The 27,660-nt window shown below is 35.0% G+C and overlaps 2 protein-coding genes and 1 long non-coding RNA gene across 8 annotated transcripts; 1 reads left to right on the forward strand and 2 right to left on the reverse strand.

Annotated features, from left to right (window-relative positions):
• Positions 1 to 10,821: 10,821 nt before the first annotated feature.
• Positions 10,822 to 11,397, reverse strand: LOC113781948. Its single transcript, XR_003469778.1, has 2 exons — positions 11,285 to 11,397; positions 10,822 to 11,089 (listed from the first exon to the last, which is right to left on the reverse strand). It is a non-coding gene; the product is annotated as an uncharacterized LOC113781948 (long non-coding RNA).
• Positions 11,398 to 13,529: 2,132 nt separating this feature from the next.
• On the forward strand, positions 13,530 to 21,001 carry LOC113748453. 5 transcript variants are annotated; one of them, XM_027292016.1, is made up of 7 exons: positions 13,530 to 13,646; positions 15,383 to 15,634; positions 17,512 to 17,816; positions 19,206 to 19,240; positions 19,325 to 19,416; positions 19,649 to 19,990; positions 20,091 to 21,001. In XM_027292016.1, the coding sequence occupies exons 4-7, from the start codon at positions 19,210 to 19,212 to the stop codon at positions 20,757 to 20,759; spliced, it is 1,134 nt and encodes a 377-aa protein (XP_027147817.1). In that variant the 5' UTR covers positions 13,530 to 13,646; positions 15,383 to 15,634; positions 17,512 to 17,816; positions 19,206 to 19,209; the 3' UTR covers positions 20,760 to 21,001. The 5 variants fall into 5 exon arrangements, with proteins under 5 accessions (XP_027147817.1, XP_027147815.1, XP_027147816.1 ...); XM_027292014.1 differs by having other exon boundaries at positions 15,405 to 15,634; XM_027292015.1 differs by lacking the exon at positions 13,530 to 13,646 and adding an exon at positions 13,716 to 13,918 and having other exon boundaries at positions 15,405 to 15,634.
• Positions 21,002 to 25,927: 4,926 nt separating this feature from the next.
• On the reverse strand, positions 25,928 to 27,610 carry LOC113783567 (B3 domain-containing transcription factor VRN1-like). 2 transcript variants are annotated; one of them, XM_027329744.1, is made up of 2 exons: positions 27,485 to 27,610; positions 25,928 to 27,147 (listed from the first exon to the last, which is right to left on the reverse strand). In XM_027329744.1, exon 2 carries the CDS (start codon positions 27,083 to 27,085, stop codon positions 26,132 to 26,134), a length of 954 nt encoding a protein of 317 aa, XP_027185545.1. In that variant the 5' UTR covers positions 27,086 to 27,147; positions 27,485 to 27,610; the 3' UTR covers positions 25,928 to 26,131. The 2 variants fall into 2 exon arrangements, with proteins under 2 accessions (XP_027185545.1, XP_027185544.1); XM_027329743.1 differs by lacking the exon at positions 27,485 to 27,610 and adding an exon at positions 27,318 to 27,393.
• Between the last annotated feature and the right edge of the window lie 50 nt (positions 27,611 to 27,660).

Raw genomic sequence — 27,660 nt, forward strand, 5'->3', positions numbered from 1 at the left:
AAAATAAAACCCAAACAAAATAGCCCAGATTTTTATACAAAACCCACCTAACAAACCTCAACCAAAACCTCCAACTATTTTACCAAACCCAATCAAAATAATAAATCTATCAAAATTATTAAATCTTAAATTTTATCCTAAAATTCATAAATAATCTGTAAAAAAAAATCATATTAAAAAATGCCAAAGAAAATTTAAATTTAAAGGGGCAGAATTGATTATTTGCAGAAGTTTTTGAGCTACAGTGAAATTAGGTAAAAATTGGGGGATCAAAAATGAAATTTTCATAAAATTCATGCATCCTGCCCGAAAGCTTTCTCCTACAGTTTTTGGATTTGCTTTTCCAGCCAACGGAAACTCCGGCAGCCATGGTAGCGTCGACACCTGTCGCCGGCGATTTCTCCGGTCGCCAAAAATTTCCAAAATACACTCTCCCACTCGATTTTTCACGTAGATTCCATTTTTGAAGTTAGTTTTTACAAAAAAATGACTCGAGAGTGGCCGAAAGAGCAAAAGTCAGTCCAGTTTTTTATTTTTATTTTTTTTAACACTCAAATCTTCATAAAAACCAAAAAAATTTATACTACCACACTCCTTGCAACTTCTATAATACAACTGTGATTTTAATTTGACAAGAACGCAACATAAAAGGGCTAAAATAAAGCAAAACAGCCCCTAAAATTCATTTTTTTTTTCATTTTGACATTTTTTCAAACAGTTAGCATGCATATACAAAAATTATTTCCTTTTCCCTAATCTAATTCAAATCATTTTCCAAATTTTGAACAATACAACAATAACAATAAAAGACCGCAAAAGCTAGAAAATTAAACGATAAAATATTAGGGGTGGGTAAAAAATCCGGACCGATCCGAAACTCGACTAATCCAATCCGAAAAATAGGATATTCGATACGATTTATTTTAGCGGGGTAGATGCGGGTCGGCTACCCATAAAAACGGATACGGATACGGATCAGCAAAAAAACCCTCGGGTACCCGACCCGTAGGGTATATTATATAAATATTAAAAAAATAAGGGTTCATTATATAATTTTATAATTTTTAATCCTAAGCGTAAGTAAAGTGGTTCACAACCTCATATTTAATCTCATATGATCCGCCTCTCCTCATCTTGTCTAAAAAAAATAAATATTCTTGGTGAAACCTGAACCAAATGAATAAAACAAAGAAAAATTTGTGAAACTCTATCATAAAAATTGTTCATTCCTTTCATCCTTTTTCATTTTTATTCTACTTCCATCGATCTTTCCTGCAAATTTTTCATCAATTCAATCAAAAATTTGTGTTTGGAGCTCCAATTTTCTGTTAGCTAGATAATTAAAACATTTGTGTCTTTCATTTATTTATTTATTTTATTGCAATTGCGTCTCTTAAATTTGTCTCCTTTATTTTAGTGCAAGAAATTTATTTTTCTTTTTCATCACCTTTAATGCAACAAGGTCTATTCCAAAGATGTAAGAAAGTTGTGGAAATGAACCAAATGCAAATTTGTTAGGCTAAGCGGTGAAAATGAGGTTAGCTAAGACTTGGGCGGTGAATAATACTTATTGGGACAGTTATCAGGGAGAAAACTACCAACTTTGCTATGTAAGCAGAGACCGACCGAGTGCAGCTAAGAGAGACCAATTGTTAAGAATGCCTGGGCGGTGGAGGAGAGCAAAATGAAACTGCAGACCTTCTTCTTATCAACTAACATCGAGAGGAAAACAGAGAGTGCGGAAGTGAGAGCAAGAGCTTAGCTAGTTTATCACCAAACAACCAAAGATAAGGAAAATACAGTAAGGAAGGCAGGAGAAGCTGGAAAGGAAGTAATTTCGGCTGCAATTTCTAAAGCTTAGGACTAGAGGCAAGATCGTGAATAACATTCATATGTCCTGAGTATATGTTTAACCTGTAAGTTGAGCTTCAACTGAGGGAAATTTCTGATCTAAAGCTCGAATAATTCTGGACTGATGTAGGCCGTAAGAACTTTGAACTAAATTCTGATAGGAAGATGCATGGAAGTGTTACCTCTGGTTTCTGATATTAGGTCACGTTTAGCTATACAAACCTGTAAAAGTTGGTTGAATTAGTTAAACTTGAGCTTTATATGATGAGTTTAGCAACGGAATGAGTTCTGGTTCAAAAAAATGTTTTGCATCAGAATTTATAGCTAAAAAGTAGAAATGAGCTAAGGTTCTGTTTAGCTCTTGAATTTAGTCTCACGTTTTGTTTAGTTCTTGAGTCATACCTTACATGCTAGCTGGAACCTGAGATTGAAGGGAATCCTAAGGAACTAACCAATAAAATTTTGTTGCTAGATGCATGCGAAAGCATGCAAATCTGATGCATGCACGGCTGCACCAGATTTGCAGCTAGCTGCCGAAACGAAACCGAACTCAGTTGTTTTCTTTTCCTTTGAATCCTGGTCATGAACGACCTTGTTTAGCTAAGGATAACCTACAACAAATAAGGTTAAATCAAGTAGAAAACTTGCATGAGAACGGACCATGCGTTTGCGACGTGCGAAACCGGTTAAACTGGAAAACAAGGCAGCCCAGAATCTGAACTTTGGCTACATTTTTCTTTGTGCTACGTACTGATTCAGGGTTTGCCCAAAACATGAAAGTTGTATCTTCTTAAGTGCTTGTTGTGCCTGAAAAATTTCATGGCAAACGGATCTGTGTAGCCTGAGTTATGGCCAAAACCCTCGCTTCTATTCTACACTCTAAATTGTGCTACGTTTCTTGATTTTGCTTCTGCCCGTGCTCAGTTCACATTGATAACGAAGGAACTGGGTGTTGAGGTCTTCATAAGACTTGTAGATCTTTGTCTCATCTTCAAAACAGTATAAAGTGCATCCAAATCCAAGTTCCGTAGCTCTAGTTATACCCAAAAAAAGATCGGGTGTCGGAACTGCCTTTGAAGTTGGACAGTTCTGATAGGAACTTTGGACCCATTTTTCCCTATGCTCTGTACTGATTTAGCTTTTGGTCAAAACACAAAAGTTATAGCCTTATAAATGAGATTTCCAACGCCTCTAGAATTTCTTGATTCTGATCTCTGAGTTATGAGTTATAGTCGTTCAAACAGGGCCTGCTCGGTAACCTAAATTGAAACGGCTGGGACTATCTTGTGCATTTTTGTCCTAGTTCCATTGAGATCTGACTTGAGGTGTCTTCATGAAAGTTGTAGCCCTTCTTCTTAGCTTCGCAACGGTATCTCATGCACTTTGATCTGATAACCATAGCCTAAAATTTGATCAAAACAGTTCTATGTTCCAAATTTGCCCGTTTCCGTTCGCCGACCGTTTCCGTTTTCGTTTGCCGTTTCCGCCCGTGCATGTGTCCGTTTTGCCGTTTTGTTTGATTTATGCATTTTAGTAGTCGTTTGTGTAGTAATGTGGTGTAATCTTTTATTTCAGACGGTAACAGGCTAGAGGGTGCCAGTAGGGCCTACTAGCTGTTACGTGACGTGATCTTCGCACTTTTGCTATACTTGCTCTCTGTATAAGTATTCAGGCCGTTTTTTTGTATAACTTGCTTATGTGCTTTGGTGTGGATGAGAGGGTACTTAGGCGAGGGTGTACTTGATTACACTCGATCTAAACCCTACTTTTCACCTGTGCTTCTTTATGAGATGTGTATATATATGAATTATTTTGGTGTTGAGCCCTTGAGCTTGTAGTTCGGGGTGACTTTTGTGGGGCCCAATCTCAAGACCTAGACGGACTATTCGAGCCGGCTGGGGTTTGGTTGAAACCAGTCCAACCTAGTCTTAAGGTCACAAAGTTTATGGTTTTGTGAATCAAGTTTGTGAACCGAACTTGTGAGTCAAGTTCAATTTCGTTTCGTTTGCTCGAGCTATTTCGTGAGGTGACTGGCCAGTGAGGGTGATAAGGTGTTAAGTGGGAGTACAAGTGGAGTTTTACGGACCCTTACCGGTGGTCGATGGAGTGTCGACAGGAGGTCACACATGGCACATGACGTGGCTTTGGAGCCAACCTGTATCCTTAACTTGTGTTGTTACTTTTATATTTTCGATTGGACATCTTTGTGACGTAATTGTTCGTCTTAATGTAAAATTTACGATTTTATTCCTGTTTATTTACTAAGCATATAGCTTCAAGATTATTTTGGTTATACTTTCTTTAAAAATTATTAGCTCTGTTCAATTCTTTTCCGGACTTGATTCCACAATCGACTCATTTTGGATGCAATCTTGTACCATAATATCCTTAAGAAAGTTAAAAAAGTTGCCATATACTTATTATCTTTATGTTTGTTATGTTGTAAAAGGACGAAATGCGTGAGAATGGTGATGTATTCAAAATTATCATAAAACTTCATTTTATCCTTGTGTTTGTTATACTTGGAATAGTTGGAAAAGTTGCCATATACTTATTATCCTTGTGTTTGTTATGTTGTAGAAGGATAAAATGCGTGAGAATGGTGATGTACTCAAAATTATCATAAAATTTCGTTTTATCTATTAGATATTATAATTCTAATATGTACTAAATTTATAAAATCAGTTTGATTATTGAATGAAATATGTGAGAATGGTGATGTATGGATTTTGATTATAATATCTCTACTAGTGTTAATTGGAAAGCATACTTTTTTTTATTGGAAAACATGTTGATATTAAGTGAAAAATATTTTTGTATTGGAAATTTTTTTTTTTAGGGGGGGTACCCTATGACCCACCCCTTTTTTTCGGGTACCCGAAAATATTAGAAACGAGTTAGGGTCACAAAATGGCTGATCTGATATTTTAGGGTCAGGTTAGCCAAATCTTGTTAGGGGCGGGTACTCGACCCGTGCCGACCCCTATAAAATATGAATTTAACATGGTTAACAAAAAAATGAAAAAAAATACCTCAATCTAAGCAAGAGTTTCTCGGTCAAATTTTGAAGGGACACCCAGGCTTCAATCCTTTGTTGCTTGCTTTGTTGTGTTTAAATTGTATGTGGGTGTGTTGTGTGAATTGAGAAAATGGAGGGATAGAGCCGAGAGGATCAGAGAAATTTTTTTCTCCTTCTTCCTCTCTGTTTTTTTTTTCGGCAGCCTAAGCTGAGAGAAGGAGAGAGTGAGGGCCTCTCTGCAAAATTTTCTTCTACTCCATTGAGCCAGCCGAGAGAGGGAGAGAGTGAGAGAGTTTTTCTCTTGCTTTCTTTTGCTTTTTTTTTCTTCTTCTTTTTCTTCTCTTTTTTTCTTCTCTCGGATCAGTTGCTTCTTTCTTTTCTTTCTCTGGTCAAAGGGATGGTGATGGCCATCATGAGTCATCATGAAGGCTCATGATGACTTCCTTTTTTTTTAATACAAAAACTAATTTTTTTTTGTTTTTTCTGCTTTTATTTTTCTTTTCCTAAAACAAACCTGCAAATATAAGAAAAATGCACATTAAAATGTAAAAAAATAAATAACTCATTAAATAAAAAATAATCAAGAAAATATTAAAATTTGACAAAAATACGGTGTCTACACGTAGACAATCATGGCTTTCTCTTGGGTGATTTTGCAAAGTGGATGACCTTAGTATTTGTCAAATTGAAGGTGACGGCTTAACAAAAAGATGACTTTTGTTGCTACCCTTTAGATTTCAAGAGTTGAATTGTTAGAGACTAATCAAGACTCAATGATGAATTGTTAAAAGACTAATCAAGATTGAATGATGAGTTCAATTACAATTTGTTGAGTTATTGCACTGGTTCTAACAAGTTATTGATTTAGATTTTTTTTCATCCAGCCTTGTAGCATCTGTTTGACTTTTTAAATCAAGATAGTAGGGATGGTTAGATCATGAATTGGAAAAAACTTTTGATTGGGTGAACATTATTACGTCAAGATGGAAATTTTTAAGCAATCATTCTTTTCTGTCCAGATTGGAATTGTTTTGTGGACAGCATTATTTAAGGACTTCCGTTAAATTAAATGTTTGATTCCAAGTCTTTATTAGTAATCAATTCAGATGGTTGAGTCATAAATTAAGTAGCAAATTTAATGTGATCATAAAAATATCTCAAGAAACCGAAATAAATTGAAGAAGATCAGTAACTGCTCTGCTAGGGAAACATATATGGTCTTCCTTGGCGGATTTGGGTGGTTTTCAGATTCCCATGAAAATGCCCATAGGTTGTTTGGATTGGTAGGGAGCATGTAGGATGGCCATGGGTAATGTTGTTTTCCTTGAGGGGGATTTGGGTGTATTTTGGTTTTAAATTTCCCAAGAAAATCTCCATTGGCTGTTTGGATTGGTACTAGGACGATATTTGGATCCACAATTAGTGGAAAGAATTTAAAAGTTGAATTTGATGGATTTCATATCCGATAAAGTTAGAGGCAATTTTGAGATCTTTCTATAACATATTTGTCCATATGAAAAGGAATAGGGCAAATTACATTTGACCCTCCTGTGGTTTAGCATTTTTTTACATAACCCTCATATGGTTTCAAAAGCTATACATAATCCTCTCGTGGTTTGGATTAAAATGTCAAAATAACGAAAATAGTCATTCGTAACGGAACTTCTAAAAATGTCAAAATTACCCTTATAAATATATGATACACTAACTCGTATGATTTTGATATTTTACCATATAACCCCCTTATGATTTAATACTTTACCATATAATCCCCTTATGGTTTTCAAAATATATACATAACCCTAGGGATGGCAACGGGGCGGGAGACCCCTCCCCCACCCCCCGCCCTGTTGCCTATTAACTCCCCCCAACCCCCGCCCCGCTTCCCCCGCGGGGGCACCCGCGGGGTTAATAAAATTGTCCTCGCGGGGTTAATAAAATTTTATTATAGTTAAATTTTAATAAATAATCAAGTACTAAAATATCAACACATCATCAAGTTATTATTCATTGTAATTTTACAATTGAAACTCATAAAAACAATCAAACAAAAGTTATTTGAATACAATCCAACATGATGAAATAAATACAACTAAAATAGTCAAATTTTCACTTTTGGTACAAATACAATCACTAATTCATTATTGTGTTTGTGCTTTTTTTTGAGAAAAAAGTGTTATTCTATTAAGTGTAATTAGAAATTTAGTATAAATGTATTAGTAAATTTAGTATAACTAATTAATAAATTCTATTAGTAGACATGTCTAATTATTCATATAAATGATAATATCAATTATATTACATACACTAATATACATTATATAGTACATCTAACTAATAATATCATTATCATAAGTTTATAACTAATTAAATTACATATTATATATATTTATTTATATATATATATACTTTTTTTTTGCGGGTGGCGGGGCGAGGGTATACTCCCCCGCCCCCCGCCCCGTGTCTAAATGGGGGGAAAAAATTCCCCCCCGCCCCCGCCTCAACCCCCGCCCCGAGAGCCCCCCGCGGGGCGGTTGCCCCATTGCCATCTCTACATAACCCCCTTAGTTAATAAATAATTTTCAACTTTACCTAAGGGTATTTTTGAGATTTTAGGTGAATCAGTTACAAATGATCATTCCCGTTACTTTGACACTTTAATCCAAACCATGAGGGGGTTATATATAGTTTTTGAAACCATAGGAGAGTTATGTAAAAAAATGTTAAACCACCGGAGGTAAAGTGGAATTTGCCCGAAGGAATATTCACTGGATTCCATATCCACCAGTGTTATGCACGTTTTCAATTGATTTTGAAAACCTAATTTTAGCTGTTGATTTTTGAAAAGCTATTTTGTTGCATTCTAAACTGATTTGGAGAACGTGATTTTAGATTTTTTTGGAATCCCAAAAAAACTATAAACAAGAAGCATGCTTTGAACCAGTTTTAGATTCTGATTTTGATCTACTTTTTTATGCAGACAAAACAAAGGTCCCCTTTCAAACTTTAACATAAGTACTAAACTACTTAAAAGTTAGATAAACTCTTTTACCGCACGTCTCTCTATTTCTTCATATTTGCAATTTCACTTATAGATGCGTTTACTTAATTACATGAAAAAACTATTTATTTAGCACAAAAGTCGCTTATGTAGCACATATTTTTTTGAGAATACTTATGCATTTATTAAAATAGCAGTTTTAACTACAAACGAGAATACATAACTAACTCTAAAAAAATCTGATTTTTAAGAATCATTTTTATAAAATTAATTTTTACGAATTAGAATCGGTTGAGAACAAACTCAAAATGTGCTTTCTCATGCAACTCAATCTATTGTAACATATTTTCAGTTTAGATTCCCTTTGCACATAACAGACAGCTCATGAATATCCAATCTGCCACCCAGATTTATTAGGCTTTGGGCCTGAGTCTCCATTTTAAAGGCTGAAAAGTATATAGTGGATTAAGTGGATTCTGGCTTGTTCGTAGGCATTCATACGCCAAGAGATTCTTATCTCTTCCATTTTTCCTAATTTTGTGATCCACCCTTGCAAGTCTAGGATGTCCATTCTCTAGATTAGGAAATTATGAAAGCGGACTATATTTACGTTTTTCTTATAAATATGGAAATATGGACAATTGCGAATGCATTACTTTTTGGTCGATTTCAATTTATCCAAATCAATTTAATGCGCAAGAATATTAGGTGGCTTTTGGAATGAAAAATTGGAATAAACCCCATAATTGCGGTTTGGATTACTTTTATCGGAATAAGATTTTGGAATCATATCTAAAAACTTGGAGTTTCCCAATTCCCTAGTAACATGGAGGGTTTTGGACAAAACCCAAGTCTGATTCCCATTTAGAAATAGGGCTCGTCTTGCCATCTGTTAAAAAAATTGATATATAATTATATACATATAAAATATATTATAATTATAATTATAATTATATTATAATATTAGTATAATTATTAATATATTTATAATAATAAATATAAATATAAATATATTTATAATTATTATATACACATATATAATATATTATATAAATATATATTGGAGTTATTTAATTAAATATAATTATATTTATATAATATATATTATAAATATATTAATATTATATAATAATATAATAATATAATTTATAAATATATATTTATAAATGCATATTATATGTGCATATAATTATAATGTATATGTGAATATAATAATATAATAATATATTATATATTATATATTTATTATTATAAATATAATAATATATAATAAATATTAGTATATTTAATATATAATATACATTATAATTATATAATATACTATCATAATTAATATTTATATATATTATATAATTATATTATAATATTTTGTATAATTATATTTAATTATATATAACATATTTAATTTAATTAGTTACAAACTTATAATAATGATATTATTCGTAATATAATTGATATTAGTATATGTAATATAATTGATATTATCAATTATACTATTAATTATACATGTTTACTAATAGAAATTATTAATTAGTTATACTAAATTTACTAATACATTTATGTTGATACATTTAATTAGTGAAAATTTCTTATATCCTATTTCGAAAGAACCAACGAACCAAATATCAACTATAGTAATTATATACATTCTTGGTACTGAACCAAACAGATGTATTGGAATGACTGATTCCATTCCAAACCCAGAATGAATGATGATCCCAAATCCGAGTCCGATTCCAAGTTGTGAACCAAATGTCATCATCACAAGTGCTTCCAACTCTTTCTTGAGTAGCACTGTTGTTTTCCTTTTGTAACCACCGACTTCTTAATCATTACTGCCTCCAGAAAATAAAAAAGGGTGTGTTTATGTATTATATTGCTTTGTAATGTTTTAAAATTTGGACCGGGGAGTAAATCGGAAGAGTTTGTAGTTCGCAATTTGACTTGTTCAACCTGGATTCAATGATTTAATCTTTTTCTATTTATTTCAGTATTAAAAATTCTGAATAAACTAAATATTTTTGTTAAAGGTAAAACATAAAAGTGAATCTGGTTGCTCTCGGTTTCTACTGGTATAATCAGTTCTTGACCTAGTTTTATGGGTTAAATTGAATTTCTGGATTAACTATTGAACCAAACCGATAACATGGCCGATTCATGATTCGACTGGTCAAACAAATTCGGTCCAGCTTTCAAAACCCTGTTTCTTTGTGTTCACAATATTTGGCTCAAGAAAATAAAACATTGCTAGAAAAGTGTTTCACAAAACCAATGGGAGTCCCCCTTCTATATTCTGTGGTGGCACAAAATCGAACAAATGTCCCATGCAGAATTTACCTTATCCTTTCTTTAACAAAACATCAGGTTCATCTTTATATGTTCTTGTGGTAATGGGCAAATAGACATCTTATAAATTCTAAAACCCCTCAATCTACAAACTTTATTCTAATTAATTTCCCCTCACTTTCTATTGCTCACTACCCTAGAGACCTAATGAGATTTAGGTTCCTCATGTTTTTATAGGAAGTCTCTACAAGTGTGTAATCTGTCTCAAACCGATTGAGACATGCTTTAATATCAACAAATGATGAGAGATATACATGACAAATCCTTATAGGATACAGACTTATATAAGCATGATTCGCACGAGTATCCACTACAAGAAAATTGGTTAGCATTGACAATATTTGTCAGTGCCGAAACGAATGTTGTCACAGAAGGAGGTGCTTTACTCATGATTTTATATTCGTCACATGCATCTCATAGGAGCCAATTATATAGGTGACGACTTGATTATGTCGTCTCAAGTGTAACCCTGCCAACAGATCTCGAATCTGCGGGCAGCCACGGATTTAAGGGGGGGCTGGTGGGGGCTTAAGCCCCCCCCCAAGCCGCCGGAAAACCCCCTATATATAGGGGATTCCGGCGGCCAGCCCAGCCATTCCGCAGAGGGCAAGCTCAGGCTCCTGCTTGATGATTTTTTCTTTGTCTGATGAGGTCAGACATTCCGCAGAGGGTTGCACGTATCCATACCCAAACCCTATGGCAGAGTTGCAATAAGTCTCTACGGTACCATCCCTAGATTCTAGGTTGATGTTGTTCAGCACAATGTGGCTGCAAGGAACCGTGTCGCTGCATGCAAATTTCATGGCGTTTTTGCTTTTGGAAGTCCCGCTAATGTTCTTGTACATGATTTCACTTATTTCAACTGCAGAACTCTGGATATAAAAAGTCGTTGTCAGGATATTTTAAGGATGAGTAGATAAACAATTGCCTGCACTTTTTTTTTTTTTGGTCGAATTTTAGTATCATTCAGAGTTTATTCACCAAAGAGAGCAGAAAATACAAAGTCCGTCTGGTTCCCAATTAACCAGCTATTCTGGAAAACCATGAAGCTAGAGGGTGAATCATACCTGGTTCTGGCAAGGCGTCGGCGAATCACAGTAGAATTGGTCAATGATAATGGGATTTGAAACGTCATCTACTCTCACATTCTGATATCGTACCCCTCGAACATACCCAGATCCTCCCTGCAGAGCTACCATTTTTAATCATTCTCCATATAATTATATGTTTTTATTATTTTTATAATTATTGATTCTAAATTTTACTTATTAAATATATTTATTTCGTCACAAAAAAAATTTTTAATACACTTCGGCCCCCCCAAAAATAAATTTCTGGCTCCGTCCCTGTCTGCGGGAGTGTTTGAAGCATACAATAATGACGACTTAGTGAATGCTATCCTTATTGTTGGTTCTTGTTTACTGAAGACTTTCACTTGTTATCACTGATCTTTGTTTATTGACAATATTTGGTTGTCATTATAACTGTGAATAGCCTTAGTGATAATTGGTTGTCATCACTCAATTGTCTTCAATTTTTTTACAACTACTTGCAATATATTATTATTAGTACTAGATTGTTTTTGATGAAACTATTTGACAACCATATAACTTGAGAACATTATTTTCAGTTATAAGATGTACTTTGGTTTTGCAATTATGAGGAATTGGTATAAAATTTTAGCACCTGTAAGAACTATTAGAAATTTAATAAAAGTACATTTTCACTTATATGAATTTAACAAATTTTGCCACATATGATGGAAATTTTTGTTTTTGTGTTAAAAAAATAAGGAAGAATACTGCAACAGTAAAATCTATGCTTCAAACAAAATTAAAAACAAAAAATATTGCAAATTTTTTGTCTCAAATGGGGGGAAATTAGTGAGGTCAAAATTTTGATCAAATCAAAGGTAAAATGGAAGTGGTGCAATTGAAAGTTCAAAACAAAACACCGAAAGAAAGCTGTCTGCTCACCGTTTGAATTAGTTGTTTTTGGGAATGTTTTTGAAATATTTTACTATAATAATGTAGGTAAAAAACTTTTACTGTAGGTGTTTTTAATGGTGTTTTTGGGATGTCTTTGGAAATATATTTTTGGGTGGGGTTATTTTTAAAATTTAAAATTTTAATAAAATATTTTTAAAATTTTATAAAATCTTACAACCACTCACCACTACCCCACCTCTCCCATCCCCTCCTCCCTCCTCCCCACTCACTTCTACCACCCCCTTCCCCCTCTTTGGTTGCATGTTGCGGCTAGAGAGGGGGAGAAGGGGAGGGGGGTAGGTGGAGAGACGTGGGGAGGGAGGAGGAGAGGAAGAGGGAGGAGGAAGAAGGAGGGGGAAGAAAGAGAGGAGAAAGAGGAGGAGAAGAGGGAGGAGGGGGAGGATCAGGGAGAAGAGGAGGAAGGGGCGGCGAGTGGTGGTGTGTTTTTAGTGGTTGGTGGTGGTGTATGTGTTTTTTTTTGTATATTTGAAATTGTTTTTGATATTTTGTATGGATGTGGTATTTTGGAGTTGTTTTTATTTGTGTATTACAATATTGTACATAAAAAACTTGTTTTCAAAAATCTCGACTCTGTTTGGATTGCTCAATTTTTGAAAAACAAGTTTTTCATACATAAATGTTACAGTAATACACAAACAAAAATAATTCAAAAAACATCACATCCAGACAATATATCAAAAACAATTTCAAATATACAAAAAAAAAATACACCATCACTTTCCACCACCACCACCACCGCTACTACCCTCACACCCACGACCCTTTCTCCTCTCTCTCTCCCCCCATATTTCCCCCCTCTCTTCTCCTCCTCCTCCTCCTTTCTTCCTCTTTCTCCTTCCTAGTTACTACCAAATCTGATCGCGTCCAGAAAGGTCGTAATTTTTCTGGTAACGACCAAGAAGAACACGGTTAGAGTGGTGGTTAGAGTCGCAACCATCACCCGTAAGTGGGAAAAGGTTTTGGAATTGGGGGGAAAGAAGGGGAGGAGGAAGAAGGGAGAGAAAAGAGGGAGGACTAAGGAGAAAGATGAGGGAAAGGAAAGAGGCGTGAGAAAGAGAGAAAGAGAAAGGAGAGATGAGGGAGGAGGAAGGAGGAGGTGTGGATGAGTGGTGTAAAATTTAAAAAAATATTCAAAAAAGTTATAAATTATAAAAATATTTCAAAATATATTTTGAAAATACCTCTAAAATTAATTCAAAAAATATCTATAATAAATATTTTTAATATAAATCGTTACAATAAAGTCTTTAAAAAACAACTCAAAAACACAACTAATCTAATCAGAGCGGAGGAAATCACTCTCATAAGAAAACCAACACCCTCTCTCCGACTCTTGCCCTCTCACTCTCTCACCTCTACCCATCACTTTCCAGTGGCTGTACGGTGTTGAAGGGCCCGTGTTTTGTCCAAGTGACAAAAGGTTGGTTTTTTCTCTCTCCTATTTTCCCCCTAAAATTTTCCAAATAATTCTGGCCTAATCTTTCTCTTTTTATTTTCTGAAAATTTCTGCCCAAATTCTTTTTGGATCTCGAGTATTAGATGCTATCACCTCTGTGTGGTTATTTACGTGATCAATTTTTCCGATCACAAAGTTTTTGTGCTCTAATTTTAATTTAGCTGGAAGCTTTTGGCCAATTGTCTTGGCTCCGCTGTATTTTGTAGGGGATAAATTTAAGTTGTTTTCTGTCAAAGGTAATTTTAATTTAATTACTAGTGTTCTTATCCTTTATTAGAGGTTCGTTGTTTATCACATTCAAGTATCAAAGTTAAAAGTTTAAGTAGCTAGGTATTACGCAGGAGCTTTGTTCATATATGAAGTTGAGTTGTTTCCTGTGTTGTATAAGCTTCCTCCAAAAGATGTCTTCTTTTATATCAAAAGAAATTTTAGACAGCAAGCTTGTGCTTGTACTCTCTGCCTTCAATTTTTGTATTTGTTTTCTCTTCTATATAGTTTCACCATTACTCAGATTGAAGCATAGGAGTTGGACATATGATCAAGATGCCAGCCTGGGATAACAACCAAGACAACTTTTTCACTCCCCTCCAAGAGGAAATGGGTTCTTTTGATTTGCTTTAAGGAACAATAGTGAACAAGTATAATCAATTTGATTTTTCAGAGAACAAAGTATAGGTATGAGTAAAGTAATACCACAACAGATTCAATTTCATCAATAAACGGAAGTCAAGCATGAGCTGGAAGTAAATTTGAAATCTTTTGCTAAATTCAGAATCCCATTTATCAACTGTTAAAAACCACCAGAAAACTTACTCTCGGCAAATGCAAATAAAATAGGAAAAGTTTCCTCTTTTAGCTCCCCATTTGCAAAATCAACTGCATGCCACGCACACGTCATTAATAAAGTTTTGGGGTGGCTTCTGTCCCCGTATATGGGGTTAGCCATTAGAAAAAAAAAAATAAAGAGTTGTTTCCTGTCAAGGGTAGTAGCTAGTGCTAATTTAGTACTATAAGCTACTCTATTTCTCTTCCTTTTTCATTACTAGAGACTGATGAAGAAAAATGATTAGTACTGGTCTAGAACAGCTTTGGGTACACATTTATATGTTTTTATCCTTTCTTAGAGGTTCGTTGTTTATCACATTCAAACATCAAAGTTAAAAGTCCAAGCAGCTAGGTACCATGCAGGAGTTTTGTTCATACATACATATACACACACACACACACACACCTCTTCAAGTGCATGTTTTTTGCTTTCTGGGAAGCAACCTATTAGATTATTCCATCCTTTCTTGCTCCTATTTCCCTTATTTTGTAAATGTTGCTGAATGCAAAGAATCTGTATACAACATGGTCATGCAGTTGTGTTTTGTATACTAATTCAATGAGCTAAGTTGAGAAAATGGACATGATGAGGCCATGAATGCAGTTGTGTTTTATATACTTAGTGAGGCCATGCACTAGTCAAGACTTAAAAGTATTGTGAGGGCAAAAGAGTAGTGATAGTCATCTAGCTAATTAAGCTCCTTTTGCTGATACAAAGCACAGCAGCTATGAGAATACATGTTGTATTCAGTAGATTTTCATGCTAGTTATCAATTGGAGCTTTCTTTTGCATATTTTGTAGTTGCACATAAATTGTCCCTTTTTTGTGTATTCCTGCCTTGTAATGATTTTACTGTGTAATTTCTCCTCAACAGATTCATTTGTTATTATTTGCAGCAATTGCAACTCTTTCACATGAGCTTGGAATTCCTACTAGAACCTTGGCAGTCTTCCGAGTTCAAGTTGTACTTTTTCTTACCGGTAACCTTATATGCAAAGGCACTTGAGAGCCAACGAGCTGAAATGCAGAACCAATAGATTGAAATGCAAGAACTCCTTAAGGCTTGAAGAGCAAAAATGCAGTTTAAGAAGCAAGGCAGTGAAAATACATCTGGCGATAATAACTAGTAAAGAATCGTTCTTATACAGCTAATTGAATTAGAATGCTATAGATACCTATTATTTTTCATGGTTACATTGTTGTGGCTAATTCTGTGGATTAGTTTAGTTCAATTTTATCAGCTGATGGCTTTAATTTGCTTAAGCTTAATAGCAATTCTTATTTCTGGGCTCATTTTGTTCATTAAATTGGTTTAATTTACTTTAGTTTTATTAGCTGTTGCTTGTACTTTGAGCATATATATACTGCCTTTGATATTAATGAGTTCCTAATGCCAATTGAAAGATTTTTAGCATCCTAAAATTGTTTGAGTTTTCTACCACTACTGGCTGTTATTTAAGTTTAATAGCAGTACTTATATCTGGGGCTGATTTTGTGCATTAGTTTGGGCCTGATTTTTATTTTTGGGGCTGATTTTAATTTTCTGGGGCCGCTTCTACTTTGAGAATGTATGTATAGCCTTTAGAATTAGGTTCTCTTTGGATTGCATTTTTTTATCTAAGCAACCTAATCAAAGTTGCTTCTCCTTTAGTGTTGTGCTCGTCTTCTTATCTACTTTTTTATTACTTTATGACAGACAAATGTTGGTCATTCAAACTTTTGGAAGATAGAGTCTATAGATATGACTGAAGGACATTGAAGACAAAGTTGCCTTTGATCATGCAATGGTTCACTTAGATGTTCTTTGGTTTCTTGAACTCAGATTCCTTTTGTAAAAGTACCTTATGTAGATGTGATACTTGGACACAATGTTACTTTTGTAGACATTTGTTGGTTAATGTACACTTAGAGGACGAGAATGAGAGAGATCAGTGAGGAAAAGAAAAGGAGATGAATTGGATAATGTGAAGAAAAAGAGTAGCAAAGAGACTAGGAAATGAGAAAAAGGGAGAAAGATTGTGAAGGGAGAAGAAGAATAGAGTCCTGGGAAGTCAAGAAAGGGAGAGAAAGAGACTGGAAAGTGTAGAAGAGAGAGAAAGAGAAAGGAAGATGGAAGACACAAAACTGAAAAGATTTTTTTTTGATAATTTTTTTTTACAAAAGTTAGGGTAAATGAGTTTCAACATCCTCAAATGAGTGGAAAATCATTAAACTTAAGGTAAATTACACACCATCCCTGTACTTTAGCGCTTTTTACATATAACACTCTTATGATTTAAAAGTTCTACATAACTCTCACATAGTCTAAATTAAAATGTCAAAGTGTCGGAACTTGCTTTCTATAATAGAGCCCAAAAATATAAAAAATACCGTAATATCAAGATGAAAATTATTTGATAACCATATGGGTGTTATACATGGCTTTTGACATAGGGGGCTAAATTGTAATACATGTTCCATATACATACACACGCACAGACATCTATATATACATGTTCCACACACACACACACACACACACACACACACACGTATATATATATATTCCACATATATATAGGCCTCATTCACTCACTAGTATTTGAGAAATTCTTACGATTGCTTTTACAGAACTTTCTTTGTATCATCAAAGCATCACCATTAATACAACATCAACATTATTTGATTTCAAATTCAGAGCAATGTGAATGCCTATTGTCCCTTCTTCAAATTCAACTAATTCGCCCGCCATTACTTCATCATGACCATGAACACGAGCAATGCCATTGCCTACTTGAAGCATGGTACCACTCTATGTATATACATACATACATACAAACATATAGGCCCTGTTTGGAACCATGGTTTTTTAGGAAGTTTGTTTGCTATTAGTTTTTTAACAACTTTTGCTACAGGAACCCCAAAAAACTTGTAAATAACTTTGGAGGTTGTCTGAAACTTTAATGAAACTATGTCGTTTTGGCCTCAAAAACTTGTGTTTTTTTCCCGTCTTCATCAACTCAGCTCGTTGCACAGAAGGCAAGCTTCCCCGGTTGCTGAACTGCAGGAGAACACCAAGCTAATTCTTCTCGTTCGTAGGCTGATAAACCCAAAGAGAAGCGGCGCACGAGGTTGGTTGGACACTCCTCTACTGGTGTAGCAGTCTCGCAGCCATCGGAGTTTTGTCCACCGAAGGTTCAGCATTTTCCTCATTTGGTACTTGCTGAAGTCCGGCAAAGCCTACGGTGGCTGATAGTCGTGTCGTCCACCACGGTGAGCTCTGCAACAGCTGCCCTTGTCCGCCCGCTACAAAAGCCCTCTACTTTCAGGTGCCTAACTACCAGAACTGTTAAGAGATTAGCTCGGCTGCTTGCTTATTTATTTATTTATTTTTTTGAAGCAGCAGATTGCTAAAATGACTGAGCAGTCGCTGTATAGTAGATTCCTTTCCATTTGCTTCATTTTTTTGTTAATTGGTGGGATTGTTGCTAATTTTTATGGCCTTTGCGGTACATTTGTTCTCTTTCTGATCTGAATATGGTACAACTTTTCTGAGATTCACCTACTTGTGAAAAATTTCAGAAAGAGCCGAGAGAACTCTGTGTGTTTTTATGTGTAAAAATGTCCTACTAGTGAGATCTTGAACTTAATTGAGGCTGTTTAATGGAAATTATCAGTTATGACTAGGGATTTAGTATGAATTATGAAGACAAAATAGTTCCGGTTTGGCCATGATTAGTTGTTAGTCCTGATTACTTGAGTTTTTTCCGTTTATTGGATGAACCATTATTGAGGCTTGTAATGGAAAAAACGAAAAAGGAAATCTGGTATTTTAGTTAAGAATATCTGTTGGTTTAGAGTGGTTGAATGGCCATTTTTTCCCTGTAAGAGCATTTTCCATTTCAGCCATTCATTTCTAGCTTTGGGAAGGAGTCATATGCTGCTGCATTTATGAAAAAGAGACTGATTTTGGAAGGAATTTGGTTGATCGTTAGATCATATTCCTCTTATTTTTATCTTTAAGTTCTGGACAAATTTGATTTTCTCCTCCGTTCACGTTATGATGATTGGCATTCAAATTCATATAAAAAAAAAACTTCTGGATTTTAAGTTAAAATTTGAACATTACCCTTCCTTTTTGAAAAACTGCAGATGTTGATCATAGCTATTGAATTTAATGCCAAAGTATAAGCTGGGAAAAATACAGAGTTGTTACAAGGGCAATGTAACTTGTCAAGCCTCCTGCAAACTTGTTTTACCTGTTTGGAGCAGTTTAATGTTCTTATGCTAATCTTATTTGTGGCAACATGTTCTCATTTCGTTCCTGATTGCCTTAATGGTTTAAGAAGGTGTTAAAATTCTGAATTCATGTATTCTTTTGACTGCAAATAGCTATCTGGTTATGAGGGAGTCATTCGAACAAATCTTTCTAAGTGTTGTAGGAGCACACAAAAAAATTTTCAATTGAATTTTTTTTACTTATTGAGGCTTTGGTTTAATTAATCCATGAGTAGTAGTAATATTTTTCGTGCCTTCATTTGATTTAGGTGAAATAGGGGGTTAGCGGAATTAGTTCAAATTCTATTGTTTGCTTTTTAATATTTTGAATGTGGAATTTCATTTCTTTCTTTAGCGTATTTTTCTGTTCTATTATAGAGTTAGGTAATTAAGCTGAATTCCAAAATTTGAGATATAGGCATATATTCTTTTGTTAACAGGTTTATGCCGCCGCGCACTAGATCCATTTCTAGAGGTTTGTTTTGGGGGTATATATTTTTTTTCCTTGCATGTCGGACTGTTAAGAATTGTAAGGGCTAATTTTCACTTTCGCTCACGGTCGAAAAACTCATACTTCCTGATCCTGTTAGCATTGCTTGGTCCGAGTGTGGAGAGAACGACTTAAAGCTTTGCATCACCAATTACTTCAAGGTATTATTGAATTCGTTTCTTTTTCCAACCCTGTCACTAATATATTGAATTAACTATTTTGTGTGTCTCGTGTTCATGGCTGCCCTAGTTGTTCATTGGTAATATTTACACGTGATTCACCTGTATTACTTCAATATTGCTATATATGCATTGGGGCTATAGATACCATTCAATTTCTGTTTAGCATCCTTAATTGCCAACTTGGAGCTAATCTTATTTGTCCTACATAAAGTGTAAAAAACCAATGGCTGGTAAGGTTGGTTCATCAAGGCAAGGTCGAGCCCAATTTCCAATGGAGCGAGAGCTTGAATTTGCGGAGTACTTGGTTGAATTTAAACGGGCTAATAGAATGAACAAGGGCAACTTAAAGAGTGAGGTCTTCCCGGCAATTGTTGATAAATTTGCCAAAAAAGGATGCCACTTTGATCCAACTCAAATCAAGGCGAAGTATTATGCATTACGTCATCTGACACAAGAATACAATCGCATGCGATTGAGGGTGACTGGGGCCGGATGGGATCCCCTCCTCCAGACTGTAATCATGGACGAAAGCAAATGGCAAGCTGTGATTAAGGTTGAAAATTAATTTTTTCTTTTGCATTACATAAGCGTATAAAGTGTAAAAAACTATTTTTTAACATCCTTTTATGTTCTTTTTGGTGTTAAATGTGTAGGAGAATCCATCCTTTAAGACTTACCACAACAAAGATTGCCGTGTCTTCTACATATTGTCGGAGGTGTTTGACAAAATGGATGCCCAAGGGCGATATGCAAGGGACTCGAACCAACCACCGGTTGACATCAATGACGAGATAAGAGTGAGGCAAAGTCAAGCGTATGACAATATGGGTGGCCAGGGCACGGAGCACGTGGACCTGACTGATGATATAATCCCTCCTATGCAGTCAATTGGGAAATCGGATGCCAAACATTCGAAAGGCAAAGGCAAAGGGAAAAGGAAGACTCTGGAATCTTCATCCGCCAAAGACGGCGACCCTCCGCCTGGTCTAAGTCGTTCCTCCTACAATAATGTAATATCTTGGATGGATGCGACGTTTGCTTCCGATCGGAGCACGTCCCAGAGCGTAGATGCCCCACCTCCCCCACCTGCTGCTGCTCCAGCTCCTCCTCCTCCGATTTACGTGGATGATGACCCTTACTCGGTGGCAAAGGCAGATGAAGCCTTAACCAAAATAGAAGGCTTGTCGGATAAAGTAGCTGTCACAGCAGCTTGGAAGTTGGCTGATTCTGCTGACCATCGGAGGATGTTTTTGATTCAGAAGAGTGAGGCTAGGAAGCGGTTATATGCACTGAAGATTGGGGGGGGCGAACTAGATGATTGAGACCTGCATGTGCCTAGGGGGGTTAAGCACCAGTTGGAAGGCTTTGTTTGCATGTTTTAATGTAAAAGATTTCTATTTGTGATTGATGGCTGCTGGTTTTCCCTGTTGGGAAACGAATTTGCACTTTGGTTGTTTCATTACGTAGTTTGGATCATTTGTAGACCTACCATAATGTTTCTCCATTTCAAATATTTGACTTTTCGAGTTGGCGAATAATAAATAGGAGTTCTACTTTGATATAAGAGTTGCTTCACTAATTCACATATTCCTAGCTTCTGGTTTATTTGGTGCTTATCCTTCACTTTTTTTCAAGGTGCAAGTGTTTTGCTCGAACAGATCATAAATGGTTAGGGCTACGCCCAATTTTGGAGTGAATTTAGATGACCCAGATGATGCAAGACAAGCCGCAACTGTTGTGTTAATACTATCGTGACACTTTTAAACACATCATATTTCAAGGACAAGACAGCTAGTCCATACAAGTGCTATATTAGGTCAGGGTTGGGTAGACGAGCTGTTGGAGGGAAAATGCATTAGAATGCTTAACTACATGCGCATGAATGTGCCCACATTTGTTCAACATGCCGGATATTGCGAGAAAGTGGATACATTACTGAGGGCCCCTGTGATAAAGTGACTTTAGAGGAAGGAGTAGCAATTGCTTTATATGGCGTGAGCCATGATTTGACACAAAAAGTGCGAGGCACCTAATATGGATGGCAGAGGTAATATGGATGAAGCTAATATGGATGGCGGAGGTATAGAGAGAGCTCAAATGCCACAATTCCACGTCACTCCAGAAGCACTTCATGATTGGAAGAAATAACGAAATGCAATGGCTGATCACATGTACCTTCACCGAAATGAGTAGTATATGGTTGCCACGTCCAATTTTCACGCTGATTACTTGATTCCCTCATAGCTCGAACTAGTTTTTTGTATAATATGACTCTTTTTTAATATTTGGTATGAATATTTGGTCATGTAGCAATTGAAGCCTTCTGGTCATGTACTTATTTACCGGATTCCTTTCCACTTGTATGAATGTAATATTTTCACAACTTCTCTAAATTATTTTGCTATAACAAATTATTTGCATACAGGTTTTGAGATTCCATATTACTGTGAAATATAAGAAAATCTCTATGTTTACCTATTTAGATGCAAGCTAGTTGAAAAAGTCATAATAATTTTGCTACAGTAATATGGAGCACAATTTTTGGCTACAGAAAAAAAAAATTTCGACGAGAATTTTTTTTAAGTTATTAAAAAAAAATTTTTTTAGTAAAAAAAATTGCTACAGTAAAGTTTTTCCAAAATTGCTACAGTAAAGTTTTTAAAAAACTTATACAGTAAGTTTTACTACAATTTCTACAGTGATCTACAGTAAGTTTTAGATAAACTTCTAAAAAATTTGGGTTCCAAATGGGGCCATATATAAGCCATTTAGTAATTTTAGTTTCTAAATGAGATTAATGTTGATATTAAAATATGTTGTAATGCAGTTTCTTTTGGTTGGATAAGGAGATAGGGACTGGTTGTGCCAGCGGATTTGCAGAAGGTAGTAGCATAGCCGCATAGGGCTGCATCAGCTTCTTGGGATTGGGTGCAAGTGGAGGATAGCGGAAGTTTGGACCGGGAATGAGAGGTTGCAAGTGCAGCTGTGCAGGGCATGTTAATTGGGTGCAAGTTTTTGGTCAAGTTTATCTGTTATATATTTTTTTAATAATTTTAATTACAGTAATCTCAAAAAAAAATTTAAAATTTTTAAATCATACACTTCAAAATATTCAAAAATTTATATATTTCAAAATTTTTTTCTATAACTTTTACTTTAATCTACATTTAAAATTTGAGACAAATACCTAAAAAACTTACTTGTCAACCTAAACCTATATTTTGTTTTGTTTTTCAATTTTGGGTTAGCCACCTGCCACCTGGATGCCGTGTCATCCCTTGTCAGCCAGCCACACCTTTTCGAGGTTTCGGATTTAGGCCCGGATAAATAAATGAATGAAAATTAGTCACAAGAGACTTACACTTATCCAAAGCCAGTCAGCAATTTTAAAATACAAAGATAGCATCGCATGAATTCTTTCTTATTTTTAATGATCAGAAACTACAAAAAAAAAAAAAAAACTTCGATTATTCACCTCAATTCTCAACGAATTCTATGAAATTGTCAAGAGTCCCACGATTTGTTGAAATTTTAAACCAACCAGTCATAATTCATGAGATTACAATTCGTAGTCATATCTTTCAAAAGTCACGAAAAATAGCCATTAAGGAGGTCATAGGGAGAAGAGAATCAAGAACCAAAAACTTCATCCAGCAAATACATTCTCAATCACTTGGCCCCTTTTTCATCAAGAATCGAAGCAAGGATTGCTTTGTCAGTCACCATTCACTTTGCAAATGTTAGAAGGCGATGCCAAAATCATGGAAAGTGAAGAATTTCGGACAAGAGAAGCTATACTTGTAGCTTTTGGCACTGTAATCAGGGGACAGTTTGTGCAAATTGCTAGGGAACTGTTGGTTAGTTTTGAATATGCGTGTTATTTACCAATGGTAGACAGTCATGGCTTTCTATTGGTGTAAATTCTGCAAGGCGGACGAACCTTAGTATTTGTGATACTGACGATAACGGCTTTAACAATGATGGCTTTTTTAACCTTCTGGATTGCATGAATTGAATTTTTAGAGACGAATCCAGACACAATGATGAGTTGAACTCTCGAATTGTTGATTTTATTACAATTTATTGAGTTATTGCACTGGTTCCAAAAATATATTGAATTAGATTTTGATCGAGTTTTGATTCCACAGCAGAAATTTTTATTAATTTTTCACATCTATAGTATCTATCTGATAGTTCCATGGTAGAAATTTATATTAATTTTTAATATCTATGGCATCGGCTGTCCTTTGGATTATTGTATTTCCTTGCTAAAATTCTTGTAGTATATTTAATTGAGGTAATCAATTTTGCTAAAGAGTTTTTGCTAAAAAAGTATCAAAAGTTTCTCAAGAAAGTGGTCACTCTTTTCTTCTACCGTTCATAAAGCAAAATGAATCACTGAACACATAAGAATGTTTATAAGCAGGAAGACTAACATTTGTTTATAATATGCCAAATCATTACCAAATACAATGCTACAGTATCACTACAGTATCGTGTTACAGTGCATCGTTTTGTTTTTTTGTTGTCGTGTTTGCACAGTAACTTGCCGGACTGCTACACTGCTTCCGGTGTTACAGTAAAAACGATTTATATATATATATAAAAGCTAATATCCAACTTGGGATACAATCCTATTATACCTAATGAACTCTTAAAAGAAAATCAACTTTACCACAGCCTATGAAGTTAAGAAGGGGTACAAAAAAATCATGAAGGAATGGAGGGAAAAAAAATCTGATTGTATATGAATCAATTCACAATCGTTGCATATTTTGATCGAGTTCGTGTCTTTACCAACCCAACAAGTTCGGCTTGCAGCCTCAACACCTCTTCTTGAACCCTAGGATGTTCACCATTCAGCATCTTGGCCTTAGTGGACATTAATCTCAAAGCTTCTTGTGTTTTCTTCTGTCTCACAATATGGTTATATGCAACCTCGTCCTCCTCCAGCTCCAGCCTCAATTTGATAAACCTAGCACCATTAGAAAACAAGAAATTAAATGAGATTATCATGTCATTTAATCATTGATATAATTATGTATATATACGTATTCTTTGATGGTAATTTAGGAATACAATACAATTATAAAGTAACTATTAAGTAATTGAATGTGCTAATTATTGCAAGCAACGTAGTGCAATATAATAAAATAGCACGTAACATTTGGTATTATTATTCCAAGGAAGAAAATAGTATAATTATAAAAGAAAAGAAAAGAAAAGAAGAATACCTATCCTTTTCCCTTTGTAGTTTTAGATAAGAAGCAAGGTACAAAGCTGTATCTCGAACTTCTTTTAGCTTATCACAAGCTTCTTTTATTCCTTTGACGTGGGCTTCCACAATTTTTCCCTCCTCAGTTTCTTGCACAAATTTTTCCTCATCAAATCCTTCCAACTCGTTTTGTTCTTCCACATGATCAACTTCTTCCATCTTTTCTCAGTCACTCACTCCGTCTTATGTCTTGTATTCTCACCTGAGTTCCTTGGTATTTGTTGCATGTATAGACACTTTTATGGGAGTAGAGGGAAACAATTAAAAGTTTCCTAATGGGATTATTAGGAGATATCATATTTGACCGAAAAGGGTAAATTTTGTATTGGGCAAAGTCCAATTCCCATTTGGTTTCGTTTTCCTTTCTCACTCTTGATTTGGTGTTTCCTAATTGAGACAGATGCATGAATATGGTATACGCACTCTGGCTTGGGAGTTTCCTTTCATTCTCATTACTGAATCATCTAATTGAACCAAAAAGGAAAGAAACATTTTCTCATCGATTGTTTCCCCCAGTTTTCTTCCATTCTCATTGCTAATTATGAAAGAAAGATGAACTTTTCTTTTAAGTATTTCGGCCATGAAAGAAGCACAGAGAAGAAGACGGCTAGTATAGGAAAATGCAACAAAAGTATTTTTTTTTTTTTGACAAAGATATGAGTTTTAATTTTGAGAATCGATTAATTTTGTGGTATCCTAGATTATACTTTCTAAAAAATAAAGGGCAAATTCTACTTTATCCCCCTGTGATTTAGTATTTTTTTTTACATAACCCCCCTATGGTTTCAAAAACTATATATAACTCCCTCATGGTTTGGATTAAAGTGTCAAAGTGATGGGAATGATTATTCTTAACGGAGTCACCTAAAATGTCAAAAATACTTTTATGTAAAGTTGAAAATTATTTATTAATCAAGGGGGGTTATGTCAAAAAAAAAAGGGGGAATTATGTGTATATTTTGAAAATCATAAGGGAATTATATGGTAAAATATAAAAATCATACGGGGTTAATCATTAATGTATCATGTATTTATATAGGAATCCTAGATTAATTTTGAGAATCAATTAATTTTGTGGTATCCTAGATTATAGGAATTGATAAGAATCATACTTTAGAAAAAATAAAATAAAGTCTTGTAACCTTGGGAAAAGCAACAAATTCTTTAGCAATAAATACAGAAGTTGAACTCTTGACACTGATCAAACTCTTGGTATCCCAAAATTGTAGGAATTGATTAAAATTCACAACTCAGATAAAGGAATAAAAACTTGCAAAGCATCCATATAACAAACCTTAACAAATTCATAGCTAAACAGTCCTTGTAATCTAGGTAACATTGTCTGGGCTTTAGCAAAATCTTGCATGAATCTCACAAATATGGCTATCAGCAGGGTAGCATCACAATTCACACCAACATCTACTTCACTTCTACACTTTCTCTGGCAGGAAAAATAGTCACCTTTATCACCACGGGTCTAGATTTGATCACCTCAAAGACACAGACATCTCCAGAACACAATTTGTGATCCCTACAAAAATAACCCCATCCCTTGCTTAGACTTATAACCCTACCATGTCTGACTATGACACCAACAGTCCACTTGTTTCCATCAGAATCCTGAAGTTCAACAGATTTTTTATCAGTGCGCAGATAAGTGCTAGAAAATTCAGCTGGAACATGCACAATATAACAGCGGCTCAAATTGTACTCTTTCATTGTCATTGAGAAGTATGGATTGTCTGATTTGAACAGCCTTGTAACAACGTCGTGCTCCGAAATTTTCTTTCCTCTTCTTCTTGACCTCCTCCTGATCGAACGAGGGTTACCCGAATCAGTAGTTACATCGCGAATTTCTACTTCCTCGGTCTCTGAAGAAGACGAGATTTCTATGGGATGACGATCATCTGCTTTGGCAGAACAAAAAGCGTCGTGTTCGGGTTCGGGAACTGTAGTCTCTGCTACGGGATTGAACTTTTTACTGTTATTACTGCAGCATTGATAATCAATCTCTGTAGCAGTGAGATCAAATATGGCAACATCAAATTCTGAATTTCCTTTATATTTGAACCACAGAAAGTGTCCAAATGTCAAAGAATGATGCTCGGCAAATCTTTGCCAACCATCACGGAGCCAGAGCATATTCTCATCCTTCTCAATTCCAACACGAAATATGCCACCAGATGGAACATTAAGCCTGACACTGGAGCAGATTTCGTCACCGTATTCTTTAACGAAGTTCTTGGGCAATCCCAATTGGCCTTCATCAACAGCAGGCTGCGTAATTATCCGGTAGAAACTCGAGGCATCCAAACTCTGCCAGTCCCTGTTGTTCTTCATTGTTGACCCTTCTTGATTATCTGAATCTTCCATGTTAGCCAGAGGAGATCGAAGTTGAAGCCCAAAACATATAATCGAGGATAATCACCAGTCAACTTCAATATCAAAGTAAAAGTCGAAAACGAAATCAAATTCAAGATGTTAAAAGGCAAGTAAGAATAAGGTTCATAGTTCAAATCAAAGAATAACTTAACTACCCCAAAAATTTTCAGACTCAAAACATTCAAGAATCAGAGAATCAAGAGTAAAAATCAGAGAAACTAACCAATTGTATGCTGAAGGTAACCCAATCAATTTTCTTGTTTAGTTCTTTTTTCCAATCAATTCTTCCCACAAAAAACAGATGTTAAAGGGAAAAAACAAAGAAAATAAAATAAAAGAATCGATTAAATATGAAACCAAAGTACAAGTAGGAAAAAAGATTATTGTTACCTTAGGCTATATAATGTAAACGTAGACCTCCAAAAGGCTGAAGTCCAATAGCTTTCTCCTTCTCACCAAGATTCAACCACGCTGCCCTCTTTTTACTTTTTACCTTTTTTTTTTGGGTTATTTGGTTTTTTTTTCACTCTCAACATTCTCTTGCGTCTTCCGCTCGTCGTCTCCTT

This window comes from Coffea eugenioides, chromosome 9 (assembly GCF_003713205.1).
Source record: "Coffea eugenioides isolate CCC68of chromosome 9, Ceug_1.0, whole genome shotgun sequence".
NCBI classification, from domain to species: Eukaryota; Viridiplantae; Streptophyta; class Magnoliopsida; order Gentianales; family Rubiaceae; genus Coffea; species Coffea eugenioides.

Coding starts and splice junctions, on each gene's coding strand:
- LOC113748453 (XM_027292016.1), top strand. CDS start 19,210: ATGCCGCCGCGCACTAGATCCATTTCTAGAG. Junction 19,241..19,324: donor CACTAGATCCATTTCTAGAG/GTTTGTTTTGGG, acceptor TTTCGCTCACGG/TCGAAAAACTCATACTTCCT. Junction 19,417..19,648: donor GCATCACCAATTACTTCAAG/GTATTATTGAAT, acceptor TCCTACATAAAG/TGTAAAAAACCAATGGCTGG.
- LOC113783567 (XM_027329744.1), bottom strand. CDS start 27,085: ATGGAAGATTCAGATAATCAAGAAGGGTCAACAATGAAGAACAACAGG.